Raw genomic sequence first — 16,762 nt, 5'->3', positions numbered from 1 at the left:
AGATAAATATATACATATATATTTGTGTGTATATATATATATATATAAATATATACATTTTTGTGTGTGTGCTCATAAATATAAATATATATGTATATATTTATCTATACTTGTATCTCGGCAACTGACTAGACATTGAAATGCATGGAATGTAGAGATATATTTATATTTATATGTCCATTCCATGCATTTCAATGCCTAGGCTGCTGATGAGATGCCGGTATAGTGCAGCTTCTGGAGGAGCAGGAAAGTCGGACAGCAATTTCCAGATTTCTGCATTTAAATGCCTATGTGCGGTAGCCGGACTTTGCTGTTCGATTTACACTTTAATAACGGTGCTTGCTGTTAACCGTAAAATCCAGTGATAATAGTAAAATTCGGCCCAATATGTTGCAAGTAAATTAGGTGTCCCCCACCCATGGCCCCTTCCAATAGAACTGGTGGCCAAATTGTGCTTGCTTCCCTCTCTCTACTTTCCACCCGATCAGATCAGCACCATTTCTTCAGCTTGGCCACCTCTGTCATTTGTATATCGCCTGATGACTTTTGTTTTTGCCAGTGTTACTGACTGCTGTGCTCTGATAACAACAGCTCCATTGTTCTCCTGCGCAGCACTTCTGTTTCATTCTAGATCTTTGCTAATAGTACCAGCTTCCAAACCTCATCTCTCCTGGCAGCTACACCCCTGTGCTTTCAACTGCTCATCTTCCCGCTGTTGCCATTGATGCTAACTACTACCCTCTTTACCTCCACCCCCCGCCACGCCCCATATATTGAACCATGTCCTCTTAAGTGCATCCACCCAGAGTACTTCCATGACCCATCCTACTCCTTGAGGGCTTTTTAACCCCCACCACCCCGCCCCCCCCCCCCCCAGCCTGATACAGTTCCACCTTCACTCAAAGTTGCAGTACCACTTTGACAGACTCTCCTGCCCTCCACCTCAAACCCTAGTATATGTTGCCTCTTGTCTTCCTGCATATTTTGTGCCTTGAAAATGTAACATGTGCATCAGTAAAGGAATATTTATGAAAGCCACATCGCCAATGGAAACATACAGAGGGGCGGAGACAGTTACAGGGAGAGACTTTTTTTGTCTACGTACAATGTTATGGACGATCAAGTATATTGCAAAGCACTGTGTCCCATCCGTGCCTGTAATTTATAAAAAAGCAAATACTCTGACTCACTTTGTAATGCCATGGGAGGTCTGGTAGTGATATTATCTGGCTTTAATATTTCTGTATCAGATTTTAAAACAAAAACAACTTTTTAAGGTGTTTCTTCCATCATCCTGGACAAAAGAATGGGTAGGTGACTTACTCCAAGATATTGACTGATGCTGCTCTTCATTTAGCCACTAGGAAGTGCATGGGCCAATGGTGTTGCACATATTTTAACAATAGTCGTCCTCATGAACCAAGCACTGCACATAAAGGGCAAATACCGGAGCACAGTTTGCCATTCGGTGGAGCAGCACATTCAACACCATGCTGCTATTTAATTTTAAAGTATTCCATATTTTACTTGTACTTCAGTATACACAGAAACCAGAGGCGTCTCAGTTTTGTTTGTCCTTTTGACATAATGCTTTAACCATGTCTTCTGAGAGTTATGGGGCTTTCTTCACTTGTGAAATAAAATGAGGATTACACTGTTCCCTATTTTGTGTGTTTTGCATGACATTGACAAAACGCGCCTTAAATGTAGCTATTAACATAGGATTACATACGGACCAGAAACCAACCACTTGGCCCAACTTGTCCACTCGAGCCTCCTCCTGACTTTCCTCATCTAAATATATCAGCATAACCCTCTATTCCCAGCTCCCTCATATGCTTGTCCAGACTCCCCTTAAATGTATCTAGACTATTCGCTTCAACCACTCCCTTTGATAGCATGTTCCACATTCTCACCACTCTTTGTGTAAAGAAGTTTCTTCTGAATTCCCTATTGGATTTCTTGGTTACTAACTTTTATATTGATGGCCTCTAGTTATGTTCTTCCCCACAAGTGGAAACACTGGGCCCAAATTTCCCCATGAGTTGCACTTCTTTTTGGTGTAACTTGATTTTTCTGGTGTATCTTTTTAGTTGCAAATATGGTCATTTAATGTGCGTCTGTGTAAGTGAGTTAGTTAGGTTTTTTGTTAGGTCAGTTTTTTTTCCAAAAGGGGGCGTTCCCAGCCATTTATGCCAATTTGGCCAGAAAAAAGTTGTACTAAACTAACTAAGGCAGCGTATGTGTCCACTTTTGTCTGCACAGAGTGACCTTACTTATAGTTAAGGAATCAGCGCAAGTAACTACATTTAAAGCACCACCAAGCACCAAACAAAGCACAAGAAGTAATAAGCAATTAGTTAACAAATAAAATATAAGGAACCCTGCCCCTAAAGCACCAAGACCAAAGTAATAAGCAATCAATAAATAACACACACACAAAAAAAAATAGAAGGAACTCTGCACCTAAAGCACCAAAATCAATCAGTAAATAACAAATAAAAAATAGAAGTCCTACCTTGGGGAACGCAGCGGGCTGCTGATTAGGGAGTCCATTTGGCCAGGGCTAGGGATGGCGTGTTTCAGCCCCTCAAACACAGCCTGCAGCGAGCGTTTGCAGAAACGGCCTGTCAGGAGCTACTGCACATGCTCGCAGACTCTAGCGTGCATTTGCAGAGGAGCGCCGGGACCTGACTCTGCCCCCAATCCATTGGGCCACACTGCGCCACGACGGAGGAGAGGCTGGGGAGCGGCCAAAACACGGAGGTCTTTTTTCGGTGTGCTTGGAGGCGGACAAAAGCAGCGCAGCTCAAGTGAGGGCACCAGAAAAAGAGGTTCGGGAAATTTGGGCCCATTCTATCAAAGCCTTTCAGAATTTAAAAAACGTCTTATTAGGTCACCCCTCAGCCGCTTTTTTTCAAGAGAAAAGAGATCCAGCCTGTTCATCCTTTCCTGATATATATAGCAGCGCATTTTTGGTATCATCCTTGTAAATCTTCTCTGCACCCTCTGCAGTGCCTGTATATCCTTTTTATAATATGGTGGTCAGAACTGCATGCTGTGCTCTAACTGTGGTCTAACCAAGGTTCGATACTAGTTTAGCATAACTTCCCTACTTTTCAATTCAATCCCTCTGGAAATAATCCCTAACATGCATAAAAGTAGTACATTGATGCAGCAAAAACTATTTCTGCCATAGGGAAACTAGTTGTTGGATCAAAGGTAACATGCAGAGCAATTTCTTAAATGTTAGTTTTCATTCTTGGATTAAATTTCTTTTCACAGAGACATTGTAGTATGCAAAGTTCAACTTTTCAATTTATGGTTAAAAACTTGAGTATTCAGCAATTGTCAAATTATGAAACAGTCATTCATGAAGGGATGATAATTTTTTTAATGCGTGATTCTCTGCAGCTTATTTAGATTGTATTTTATTTATCCTGTTTTCAGGTATGATGAGGTTTTGGAAAATGGCCTGCCAGATTGGCGACAGCCTGTTTTCTACTACAGGCGAGTGAGAAAGATGAGTAATGTGGAGCTTTCACTGCTGCTTTTCATTATTCTGACTGTGGGCCATTACGCTGTGGTTTGGTCAATTTACTTTGAGAAACAACTGGTAAGTTGATGTGGATCATGTTGTTTTGAGGAAAAATATTATTTGCTTTTACAATGTTAATATTCTAAGGATAATAAATCTGCATTTGTAAACTGTTACCCTACCCAACCTCCATGGATAATTTTCCATTGTTAAATATCCAAGTTTATATGTTTATATTAATATACATTGCAGAATGTTGTTGCAGTGGATGAATATTCTTATTTACAGAGTTCCATCTAGAATTGCACATTTTGTTGAATTTTGACAACTTATAGTCTGTGCATGTATGTGTGTGTTTTTGCATTTTTCTATGTCGCAACCTGATCGATTGAATAATTATAAACTGATCGAGGTTAGGCAAGAATTTATAAAATGGGAAAAGAAAACTATTCAGCTTAAAATAGTGATACTATCAAATATTGTGGTTCAGGAAAGGTACCAATGATTTTCATATGACTTGATTAGTCATTCCACATGGTGTATACTGACCCAGACCAAAAAGGTTCCAGACCTGTTCCTTGATCTGTGCTGGGTTAGCTGATCCCCACTGTAAAGTTGCTTTTGGGAAAAAATTGCCCAGGGTTCTCATTCTGGTTTCTGTTCAGCAACCTCAGCTAGTCGTGTGTATAGATGTTGGATGAGAACAAGATCAAGCTTGACTGTGAAGTTTCTGAGCTCCCTTCAGGCAGTAGTTATCCAGACGTACACATGGCAACTTAGGTAAGGTACTGGCAGAGTGCTGGCACCTGTTGATGTGCACCCTACATGAGTTGCTACCTATTTATCATTGTTGTTGCCAAATTAAGTGTATCAAATTAAGTCATGGCAGGAGAGCTCGGACACGTGATATGCTCCTTCTGTACTATGTGGGAACTCAGGGACACTTCCGGTGTCCCTGAGTTCCCACATAGTACAGGAGGAGCATACGTCTGCGGGAAGTGTATCCATCTCCAGCTCCTGATGGACTGCGTTGCGGAATTGGAGCTGAAGGTGGATTCATTCTGGAGCATCCACGATGCTGAGAATGACGTGAACAGCACGTGTAGCGAGTTGGTCTTACCGCAGGTAAAGGGTCGACAGCCAGATAGGGAATGGAAGACCAACAGGAAGAGCAGTGCAAGGAAGGTAGTGCAGGGGTCCCCTGCGATCATCCCCCTGCAAAACAGATACACCGCTTTGAGTACTGTTGAGGGGGATGACTCATCAGGGGAGGGCAGCAGCAGCCAAGTTCATGGCACCGTGCCTGGCTCTGCTGCACAGGAGGGCAGGAAAAAGCATGGGAGAGCGATAGCGATAGGGGATTCAATTGTAAGGGGAATAGATAGGCGTTTCTGCGGCCGCAACCGAGACTCTAGGATGGTATGTTGCCTCCCTAGTGCAAGGGTCAAGGATGTCTCGGAGCGGGTGCAGGACATTCTGAAACGGGAGGGAGAACAGTCAGTTGTTGTGGTGCACATTGGTACCAATGATATAGGTAAAAAACGGGATGAGGTCCTATGAGACGAATTTAAGGAGCTCGGAGCTAAATTTAAAAAGTAGGACCTCAAAAGTAGTAATCTCGGGATTGCTACCAGTGCCACGTGCTAGTCAGAGTAGGAATTGCAGGATAGCTCAGATGAATACGTGGCTTGAGCAGTGGTGCAGTAGGGAGAGATTCAAATTCCTGGGGCATTGGAACCGGTTCTGGGGGAGGTGGGACCAGTACAAACCAGACAGTCTGCACCTGGGCAGGACTGGAACCAATGTCCTCGGAGGAGTGTTTGCTAATGCTGTTGGGGAGGAGTTAAACTAATATGGCAGGGGTATGCAGGGAGGCAGAGGGAAACAAGAGGGAGACACAGGCAAAAGATAGAAAGGAGAATAGTAAAAGTGGAAGACAGAGAATCCCAAGGCAAAAAACAAAAAGGGCCACATTACAGCAAAATTCTAAAGGGGCAAGGTGTGTTTAAAAAGACAAACCTGAAGGCTCTGTGCCTCAATGCGAGGAGTATCCATAATAAGGTGGATGAATTAACTGTGCAAATAGATGTTAACAAATATGATGTAATTGGGATTACAGAGACGTGGCTCCAGGATGATCAGGGCTGGGAACTCAACATCCAAGGGTATTCAACATTCAGGAAGGATAGAATAAAAGGAAAAGGAGGTGGGGTAACATTACTGGTTAAAGAGGAGATTAATGCAATAGTTAGGAAGGACATTAGCTTGGATGATGTGGAATCTATATGGGTAGAGCTGCAAAACACCAAAGGGCAAAAAATGTTGGTGGGAGTTGTGTACAGACCTTCAAACAGTAGTAGTGATGTTGGGGAGGGCATCAAACAGGAAATTAGGGGTGCATGCAATAAAGGTGCAGCAGTTATAATGGGTGACTTTAATATGCACATAGATTGGGCTAACCAAACTGGAAGCAATACGGTGGAGGAGGATTTCCTGGAGTGCAGAAGGGATGGTTTTCTAGACCAATATGTCAAGGAACCAACTGGTGGGGAGGCCATCTTAAACTGGATGTTGTGTAATGAGAGAGGATTAATTATCAATCTCGTTGTGTGAGGCCCCTTGGGGAAGAGTGACCATAATATGGTGGAATTCTACATTAGGATGGAGAATGAAACAGTTAATTCAGAGACCATGGTCCAGAACTTAGAAGGGTAACTTTGAAGGTATGAGGCATGAATTGGCTAGGAAAGATTGGCGAATGATACTTAAGGGGTTGACAGTGGATGGGCAATGGCAGACATTTAGAGACCGCATGGATGAACTACAACAATTGTACATCCCTGTCTGGCGTAAAAATAAAAAAGGGAAGGTGGCTCAACCAAGGCTATCAAGGGAAATCAGGGATAGCATTGAAGCCAAGGAAGTGGCATACAAATTGGCCTGAAATAGCAGCGAACCCAGGGACTGGGAGAAATTTAGAACTCAGCAGAGGAGGACAAAGGGTTTGATTAGGGCAGGGAAAATAGAGTATGAGAGGAAGCTTGCAGGGAATATTAAAATGTACTGCAAAAGCTTCTTTTGATATGTAAAGAGAAAAAGGTTAGTAAAGACAAACTACTGTCAGAATCAGGGGAAGTCATAACGGGGAACAAAGAAATGGCAGACCAATTGAACAAGTACTTTGGTTCGGTATTCACTAAGGAGGACACAAACAACCTTCCGGATATAAAAGGGGTCAGAGGGTCTAGTAAGAAGGAGGAACTGAGGGAAATCCTTATTAGTCGGGAAATTGTGTTGGGGAAATTGAAGGCCGATAAATCCCCAGGGCGTGATGGTCTGCATCCCAGAGTACTTAAGGAGGTGGCCTTGGAAATAGCGGATGCATTGACAGTCATTTTCCAACATTCCATAGACTCTGGATCAGTTCCTATGGAGTGGAGGGTAGCCAATGTAACCCCACTTTTTAAAAAAGGAGGGAGAGAAAAAACACGGAATTATAGACCGGTCAGCCAGACATCGGTAGTGGGTAAAATGATGGAATCAATTATTAAGGATGTCATAGCAGCGCATTTGGAAAGAGTTGACATGATAGGTCCAAGTCAGCATGGATTTGTGAAAGGGAAATCATGCTTGACAAAGCTTCTGGAATTTTTTGAGGATGTTTCCAGTAGAGTGGACAAGGGAGAACCAGTTGATGTGGTGTATTTGGACTTTCAGAAGGCTTTCGACAAGGTCCCACATGAGATTAATGTGCAAAGTTAAAGCACATGGGATTGGGGGTAGTGTGCTGACGTGGATTGGGAACTGGTTGTCAGACAGGAAGCAAAGAGTAGGAGTAAATGGGTACTTTTGGCAAGCAGTGACTAGTGGGGTACCGCAAGGTTCTGTGCTCGGGCCCCAGCTAATTACATTGTACATTAATGATTTAGACGAGGAGATTAAATGTAGTATCTCCAAATTTGTGGATGACACTAAGTTGGGTGGCAGTGTGAGCTGCGAGGAGGATGCTATGAGGCTGCAGAGTGACTTGGATAGGTTAGGTGAGTGGGCAAATGTATGGCAGATGAAGTTTAATGTGGATAAATGTGATGTTATCCACTTTGGTGGTAAAAACAGAGACACAGACTATTATCTGAATGGTGACAGATTAGGAAAAGGGGAGGTGCAACGAGACCTGGGTGTCATGGTATATCAGTCATTGAAGGTTTGCATGCAGGTACAGCAGGCAGTTAAGAAAGCAAATGGCATGTTGGCCTTCATAACGAGGGGATTTGAGTACAGGGGCAGGGAGGTGTTACTACAGTTGTACAGGGCCTTGGTGAGGCCACACCTAGAGTATTGTGTACAGTTTTGGTCTCCTAACTTGAGGAAGGACATTCTTGCTATTGAGGGAGTGCAGCGAAGGTTCACCAAACTGATTCCCGGGATGGCGGGACTGACCTATCAAGAAAGACTGGATCAACTGAGCTTGTATTCACTGGAGTTCAGAAGAATGATAGGGGATCTCATAGAAATGTTTAAAATTCTGACTGGTTTAGAGAGGTTAGATGCAGGAGGAATGTTCCCAATGTTGGGGGAAGTCCAGAACCAGGGGTCACAGTCCAAGGATAAGGGGTAAGCCATTTAGGACCGAGATGAGGAGAAACTTCTTCACCCAGAGAGTGGTGAACCTGTGGAATTCTCTACCACAAAAAGTTGTTGAGGCCAATTCACTAAATATATTCAAAAAGGAGTTCTTAATACAAGGGGGATCAAGGGGTATGGTGAGAAAACAGGAATGGGGTACTAAAGTTGTATGTTCAGTCATGAACTCATTGAATGGCGGTGCAGGCTCGAAGGGCCGAATGGTCTACTCCTGCATCTATTTTCTATGTTTCTATAAAGAAGAACCAAGGCTAAACTGGTACTGTGATATTTTCAAGGGAACTGTAAATTTATGTAATCTTTTATTTGTAGTTGAAACTGTTGAAAAGATGTTATGAAGATTATCATTTGCTAATACTATAGTTAATATTTCCCTTTTTGTACTGGACTAGTTCTGAATACTAATTCTACAAAAATACTGTGTACAGGGTATAACTATCTCAAATTACATGGCAGTGGGATTTGTTCCAATGTCATGCAGATTTGGCTACAAGTAGCTGAGATTTCCAGATTGTGTTGATGCATAGCCCCACTGTGCATCACTACCACAACTGAAACAACATATTGCCAGTTAGTATGATTGACTCAAACTTAACAAATTAATTAGTGAATTCTAGGCAGGAATCAGAATTATCATAAATTCATATGTATAAACCAGAGTATTAGTTACTGAAAGATAAAAGGCATTAGAATCTAGTGAATCGTGCATGCTGATTGCTATGTACCATATCACTTTTATGTGAAATCTCTTAGCTCAACTGTTTTTTGTGCATTGTTTATTGGCCTCCTTTGTGAATTGATTTCATAAGTTGTACTACACAATACATAGGAACAGGCCATTTAGCCCCCTGAGTCTGATTCACTATTCAATGAGATCATAGCTATTCTGTGACCTAACTCCATATCCCCATATCCCTTTATACCTTTTGGTTAACAAAAATCTATCAATCTCAGATTTCACCTTAACAATTGACCTGCATCAATTGCTGTTTGCAGAAGAGAGTTCCAAACCTCTACACTCTGTGTGTAGAAGGGTTTCCTAACTTCACTCCTGAAAGGCCTGGCTCTAATTTTTAGATTATACCCCCTGTCCTGGATTGGGGAAATAGTTTCTCTTTCTTTGTTATCAGTTACTCTTAATATCTTGAAAACTTCGATCAAATTCCCCATTAATCCTCTAAATTCCAGGCAATACAACCCTACTTTTCTGTTCTGATGGAAGGATCATCGACCTGAAACATTAACTCTGTTTTTCTCTCTGCCTGACCCGCTGAGATTTTCAGCATTTTCTGTTTTTATTTCAGATTCCAGCTTCTGCAGTAATTTGCTTTTGTATAATCATACTTTGTATAATCTCTCCTTTTTAATTTAACCTTTGAGTCCGAGTATCATTCTAGTAAATCTATGCTACACTCCCTCCAAGGCCAATATATCCTTCCTAAGATATGGTGTCCTGGACTGCTCGCAGTTCTACAGGTGTGGCCTAACCAGGGCTTTGTATAGCTGTAGCATAACTTCTACCCCCTTGTATTCCAGTCCTCTAGATATAAAGGCCAGCATTCCATTAGCCTTTTTGATTATTTTCTGTACCTGTCCAGGACATTTTAATGATCTATGTACATAGACCCCTAAGTTTCTTTGGACCTCCACTGTTTTTAGTTTTTCATCATTTAGAAAATACCTGTACTCTGTTCTATCCTTTTAAGTCCAAAGTGGATGACCTCACCTTTGCTTACATTGAAATCCATTTACCACAGTTTTGGCCAATCGCTTAATCTATTAATTTCTCTTTGTAATTGTATGCTTCCATCTAACCTGCTTACAATGTTGCCTATCTTTGTGTCATTGCCAAACTTGGATATGTGGCTTTCTATCCCTTCCTCTAAGTCGTCAATAAATACGGTGAATAGTTGCGGCTCCAACACAGATCCTTGCAGGACACCACTGGTCATATCTTGCCAATAAAAGCACCTGGCCATTATCCCTACTCTCTCTCCTGCCACTCAACCATTTTCTTAACCAGGTCAATAATTTGCCTTCAATTCCATGAGCTTCAACTTTAGCTGACAGTCTCTTATGAGGGACTTTATCAAATGCCTTCTGGAAGTCCATATAAATAACATCCATAGACATTCCCCTCTCCACTACTTTAGTCATCTCTTCAAAAAATTTTATCAGGTTCATCAGGCATAACCTACCCTTTTACAAATCCATGCTGGCTCTCTCTCATCAGTTGAAAATTTTCAAGGTGTTTCGTCACTCTATCCTTAATTATAGACTCTAGTAATTTCCTGACAACAGATGTTAGGCTAACTGGTCTATAATTCGCTGGTTTTCTTCTCTCATCTTTCTGAAGTAGCAGAGTGACATGTGCAATTTTCCAATCTAAAGGAATGGTTCCCGACTTGAGGGAACTTTGGCAGATTATAGTTTGGGCATCTGCAATGTTCTCACCTACTTTCTTTAAATCCCTGGAATGGAAACTATCTCGTCCTGGGATTTTATCACTCTTTGGTGCCAATATTTTCTTCATTCCTGTTGGTTTGCTGACATTAATTTTGGTGAGTCCCTGTCCCAAATTCAATATTCGTTTCCATGGGATATCCGGCACGCTATCCTCTTCCCCTGCTGTAAATACTGATGCAAAGTAATTATTCAACATGTCTGCCATTTCCTTATTTTATCACCGTTAATAGTTTTCAAGGGGCCCACATTTTTTCTAATATAATTGTAAAAAAATGTGTCTATATTTTGGCATCCCTTGCAAGTTTCTTTTCATACTCCCTTTTTGTAGCTCTTACTATCTGTTTTGTCACCTTTTATTATTCTTTGTATCTCTCCCACTCGCCAGGTTCTGTGTTGGTCTTTGCATTTTTGTATGCTTTTTCTTTTAGTTTTATGTTGTCCCTTACCTCTTACTCGTTCATGACTTTTTTTTTGGCAAGTAGAGCTTTTGCCCCTCGGGGGTATAAACTGGTTCTGTATCACATTAAATTCTTTTTTGAACATCTCCCACTGATCTTCTGTCGTTTTACAGATTTACACAGTTTACTGTGGACAGTCTCTGTCTCATCGCATTGAAGTCAGCCTTACCTAAATCTTGAACCTTCGTATCTGTTTCGTGTTTCTCTCTTTCAAACACTACGTTGAATTCGATCATGTTATGATTGCTATTAGATAAATGTTCATGCACTGTTGGGATGTTAACTAAATCTGGCTCATTACTCATTAGTAAAGAATAGTTAAACAAAGGCTATGTTGATCCCTATTCCCTCGAGTAGAAAGATATTACATTTAAAGACTACAATTTAAATATACCATTTTTATATTGTTCCATTTGGCTTGGGAGTCCTGCATCATCAGAATGTCTGTATCCATTCCCCAGTTCCCACCTTCAACGAGATTCTAAAAATACTGCCTGCTGCAAGTTGGAACAAAATCTTATTGTGAAACCATGTTCTTGTCAGCATTCTATATTGCCATATTTTGGTGTATTGGAGTGATGTATTTGGGAATCTTTCAATTTAACTAATGAGATGGGAGAAACCCATTTTAAAAATTGTGAAAGAAAATAATTTTTGAAATGCTTTATTGATGATTATTCTTGCCAATGTCCGTAATTTGACTAAAATGTTCAGTTCCCGAGGCTTGACTGGTTGCTTAAGCACCATTGCACCAAAATAAATACTAATTATAATAATAAAAATTCACATGTTGAGTGTTGTTTTATTACAGCAGCAAATTTAAGCTAGCAAAATAAACACCAACACAATTTTGAATAAAAACTTAATTTTAAAACTTCAATTTTGCTTGTCCTATTGTCCTATTCGTTCTCCAATTCTCCTCTTTGATTTTTAATATTTTTACTGCAATTAAAGTTTGTTCCTATCCTAGCCATTTAAAAAAAAAATAACTTTGGAAACCTGTTTGCTTGCTACCTTCTAACTCCTACTGGTAATATTTAGTGTGGCAGGAAGTATCAAAAAGTTAGGTTTTCATTGATTGCGAACTAGCTTTGGATGCTCGTCCAAATCACAAATGGGATCTATCTATTTATTTAATGTAAAAAATGTGTCGAGGAAACTATTCTGTTGATTTGAGTGTACACTCCAGGAGCCTGACTGCACCTATCCAGTACAGTGCAAAGGTTAAAATATTTGTTGCTCTGAGTAATTTTTAAAATTTCTATTTAAAATCAGTGATTCTTTTGAGATCAGAATAATTATATATTGTGTTTCTGCAAAGTGTTCCCGCTTCACAGATGCACAAAGTATGCAATGTAATGGCAGATTAACTGAGTTGCAGGACAGCAGCTCTTTACTAGCATTAAACATTTCATTGATGTATAGACTGATAAGTAGAATATTACCCATCCCACAATTTAAAAGTAGTGCAGATATGCCACTGGAAAACCACTCTTTAAAATCATACCTGAGTAAAGTCAATCGGTGCAGTATAGCTACACAAATAAATAGAGCCCTCTTTTGGATGACAACTGTTTTCTGTTCACTATCAAAATTATTTCTCATAATTTGAAATACCAAATTCTAGGACTAACAATTCACCTATTTTCCAAAACTATGAGCAGGAAATTTTAATGTAATACGATTAATAAGAGAGCATTCTTCTTCTTTTAGATAATTGCTCAGTTGTATTTAGAAACCCATCTCCCTCTATATAGTATTTAGAACTCAAATGAAGATAAATCTGTTGGTGTTCTAAAGATTGTCTAATGACATTGAAGCATTACACATGCAGAGTAACTTAATAATTTGTACAGTAGTATTTAGCATCAGTTGGTTCACGAATGTAGATCTAACCTTGATTCAATTAGTAACGGAACAGTTTCAGTTAAACTGTTTTTAATTGTGGTAACTATTCTTGATACTTGCTCTTGGATCAATTTTAACTGAAATATTTTGAATAGACAGCCAAAGTGCACCCCCTGGAGTATTTATCTCTGTCATTCCATGGATTTTTGTTCTCTCATCTTGCATAGAACAGATATTAATCACTTACCCAGCTGCAAAATTACAATTTTTTTTTTACAGATTCCTGCAAATGTGATTTTGCCTTTGTCTACTGTTAACATTGTGCTTAACCTGGTGACTCCTGAAGTTGGGTGGGGGTGGGAGGGGGGGTGGGGGTGTGGCGGCAGAGGAGGGAAAGAGGGGGGAGAAGAGTTGAATGGTTTCAACTTCTAGAAGACATTGATTGCTATGGAAATGCACATGACTGACTGATATAGCTGGTCTTTAGCCATTTATATTTGTGAAGCTGAATTTGATACTATGGCAACAGATGATATTGTTAGATGATTTTGTTCAATGCGAAACCTCACACGAGTTTGCACAGAAGCAGCTGACATTTGTTATTCAGATACTTGTAGCAGCAGCCTGCACAAAAATTATTTTAGCAGTCACCTGTAACCTCGTTTCTCTTTCTTTTCAGGATGACCTTCTTAGCAGAAAGAAGCGAGAGAAAAAGAAAAAAGCAAGTGGGAAGACTATGGATGAAGGGAAAGCTGGTGCTCCTGAGAAAAATGAGAGGTATCATTGCAAAATACTTGATGTAGTTTGGTTATAAAATTTCTTGAATGCTCTTAACTTGTTTTAACAGTTAACAGTAAATCATTATGACAATTAGTTATTTATAACTGAAAAAGCAAACTAATTAAAAATAAATCCGTACATATTTTAAAAATTGCAGTTTTATATTGATAATTTCAGATGTTCTGATGTCATTTCAGGAGCTGGGGTGAGTTAGTTTCATGATGAAGGTATAGTTGGAGATCTTGGGGACTGACAAAAATCCTTCTGGATAGTGTCATTTTCGCCTAATCCATTTTTGCTGATGTGACCTTTCCTTGTCTCTACTCCCCACGTTGCTGGGCCTCCTCAGCTTCCACATCAGATGTTCTCTGTTTCCATATATCATGTCTGCTGTCCTCTAGTTCATGACCCACTGATCCTTCTTGCAAGCCTACCTGGTTGTTTCCTGAAAGAGTTCTTTTTTGCCAGTCAGTAAAAATTCAAACAATTTAAACTACTTAACAATTCAAATCCATGTGTGGGAACACTCCTTCCCTCCACCCCTCCCCCCCACCCCCCCAAACTAATAAACTCCTTGCTATTCTTCGTGGCTTAACCTGATCACTGGTAAAAGATTTCAAGAACTGTAAAAGTTCCCAGCAGGAAATAAACAAAGAAATCAGTAAAGATGTGAGTACCAAAATATATGGATATAATAAAGATCTTAAAGTAGAAAGTTTATTTTACAAAAGTAGAAATATGTATGTTAAATAATATCAAAGCCTTAAAAGCAGAACATTGAGTACCGTCACACTATTTTTCTCCTTCCCTTTCCATGATCTATTAACCTAGTATTTTTGCTGACCATGTTAATCCATTTATTTTAAGGATTAAAATAGCCGACTAAGGAATGCCAGAGGCACATGTTAAATATTTACTGCTAATATCGCTTACAGTAATCTTCAGCCTCATATGTTTTTATTTTAAAGAAAACTAATGTTACACTGTTAAGTTGCTTATCCATTGTGCAATTCTGATGCTTTTAAATCTCTATTTTAGTACTGGAGTCAGATAGTTACAAAACCTTATTGGATGATTAGCTCCAGGGTTTGTGCCTGCATTCCTTGAATAACAAGTTACTGATCACTGCAGTGTTACAGGAAAGTGATGAACAAAAACTAGCCACTTCTGTGCCTGGAGGGAATGAAAATCGATGAGTTGCCCCAGACTTGTTTTTGGTACCTCCTAATGGTTGGTTAGAACAGCAGTGGCACAGACCTGGGAACAGTTTGTCGGCCTATCCTCTTGCCTGCAGATGTGCAAAAATACAGGGGCAGATTTGGCGGTCGGCAGCGTACCTAAGGAGTATGCTGCTGGCATCTGAATAGAACACGACCTTACCTGATGGGGACCCTCCTTCGGGAACTTGCTCTCTCATGCTGCGTACTCGACGGCAGCATAATGGCCCACGGATCCCAGGGGCGCATCGTATGTGGAAGCATACTTTGGAGCACCAAGCCCACATGACCCCATCAGTGGAAGCGCTGAGTTTCCTCTTGAAAGATATGAGCACCAGCTTTTACAGTTAATTGTTCAATGGAATACTGGTACACGGGAATGAAGTTACAGAATAAGGTGACAGCAGAGAAAGGAGGGTGCTTTTAAATATAATGGGGAAGAATAGGGAGAATGCAAATTGATGTATTCTTTTCATTAAGTAAAACTATTACTGTAAATTTTATTCAAGATATCAAATTATATTCCTGTCTAAAATGAAAAAAACTTGTAGTAAATTTTTTTAAATACACTCCTTAAAGCATTTTAGCAATTGCTGAACTACGTCTGAAGGGGATTTACAGCCTTACAATAGTCTTTAATCACAGTTGCCAACTTTTAAAGTGATGATTCTGGCTGGATGCTAGCTCTTACTATTTTCACCATTAACGTGGCTTCATTAATCATCACAACTAACTTCAAAAAGAACGGAAGGGTGGTTCCTTTTGCAGTGGGACAGGCTCCTGCGCCAGCTTTCAGTAACCATTACATTTTCTTCCGTAATTGTTGGGCAGTCGGTGGGCAATTAGCGGCAACAATGAGTATTTCCCCATCGGTGTAGATCATCTGTCGAGTTGTAACTTTAACAGCTTGCAAGTTTGGGATTTAGCGCATGCGGAAAACCCGTACTTAGTCAATTTCAAAGGCCGTATGATTGCGTGTACTCAGAGTATGTCATCAATTTGCCTCACACAAATTGAAGAAAATAATATTGCGAATATTGCGGTGGTAAGGATGGTGAAACTGTCAGCATTCACTGTCGTTACTCCTCTGAAACTGACAGCAACATCTGGAGCTGGTGCAAGCGTAGATAAACACTGGATTCCAGAAGTTGCTGTCAGTGATTCTATACTTCTCCATAGGGTGCGCTGTTGAACTCCCTGGAGCCGGCAATCTTTGAGAACTGATGAGAATTTAAGCTTTTACCCTGTAATGTTTCTCTCTTTATTTAAAAAAAAATGCAAAAGTTGAGCCTTGTTTGATGTGTAACTGGGTTTTTAATAACTTTTATTTATATAGCGCCTTTAACGTAGTAAAACGTCCCAAGGCGCTTCACTGGAGTGTTTTAAGACAAATAAATAAATTTGACATGGAGCCACAAAAGAAGAAATTAAGGCAGATGACCAAAAGCTTGGTTAAAGAGGTAGATTTTAAGGAGTGTCTTTAAAGGAGGAAAGACAGGTAGCGAGGCAGAGAGGTTTAGGGAGGGAGTTCCAGAGCTTAGAGCCCAAACAGCTGAAGGCACGGCCGCCGATGGTTGAGCAGTTATAATGAGGGATGTTCAAAAGGGCAGAATTTGAGGAGCGCCGATATCTTGTCTGGTTGTGAGCTGAAAAAGATTACGGCGATAGGGCGGGACAAGGCCATGGAGTGATTTGTAAACCAGGATGAGAATTTTGAAATAGAGGCGTTGTTTAACCGGCAGCCAATGTAGGTCAGAAAGCACACGGGTGATGGGTGATCGTGACTTGGTGCGAGTTCGGACACAGGCTGC

At 40.3% G+C, this 16,762-nt stretch overlaps 1 protein-coding gene across 2 annotated transcripts in view; it reads left to right on the top strand.

Annotated features, from left to right (window-relative positions):
- The window catches only part of dnajc1 (DnaJ (Hsp40) homolog, subfamily C, member 1), a 345,901-nt gene that overhangs the window by 181,025 nt on the left and 148,114 nt on the right, over positions 1-16,762 (top strand). Inside the window, exons 4-5 of one of the 2 annotated variants that reach the window (XM_070881401.1) lie at positions 3,451-3,616; positions 13,634-13,731. The exons of the other annotated variant lie outside the window; for it this stretch is intronic. Coding sequence (XP_070737502.1) covers positions 3,451-3,616; positions 13,634-13,731 — 264 coding nt within the window. The remainder of the gene's footprint in view (positions 1-3,450; positions 3,617-13,633; positions 13,732-16,762) is intronic. 2 annotated transcript variants of the gene reach the window in all.

The sequence above is a fragment of the Pristiophorus japonicus genome, chromosome 5 (genome assembly GCF_044704955.1).
Source record: "Pristiophorus japonicus isolate sPriJap1 chromosome 5, sPriJap1.hap1, whole genome shotgun sequence".
Taxonomy (NCBI): Eukaryota; Metazoa; Chordata; class Chondrichthyes; family Pristiophoridae; genus Pristiophorus; species Pristiophorus japonicus.
This window is presented reverse-complemented; position numbering and strand designations above follow the sequence as displayed.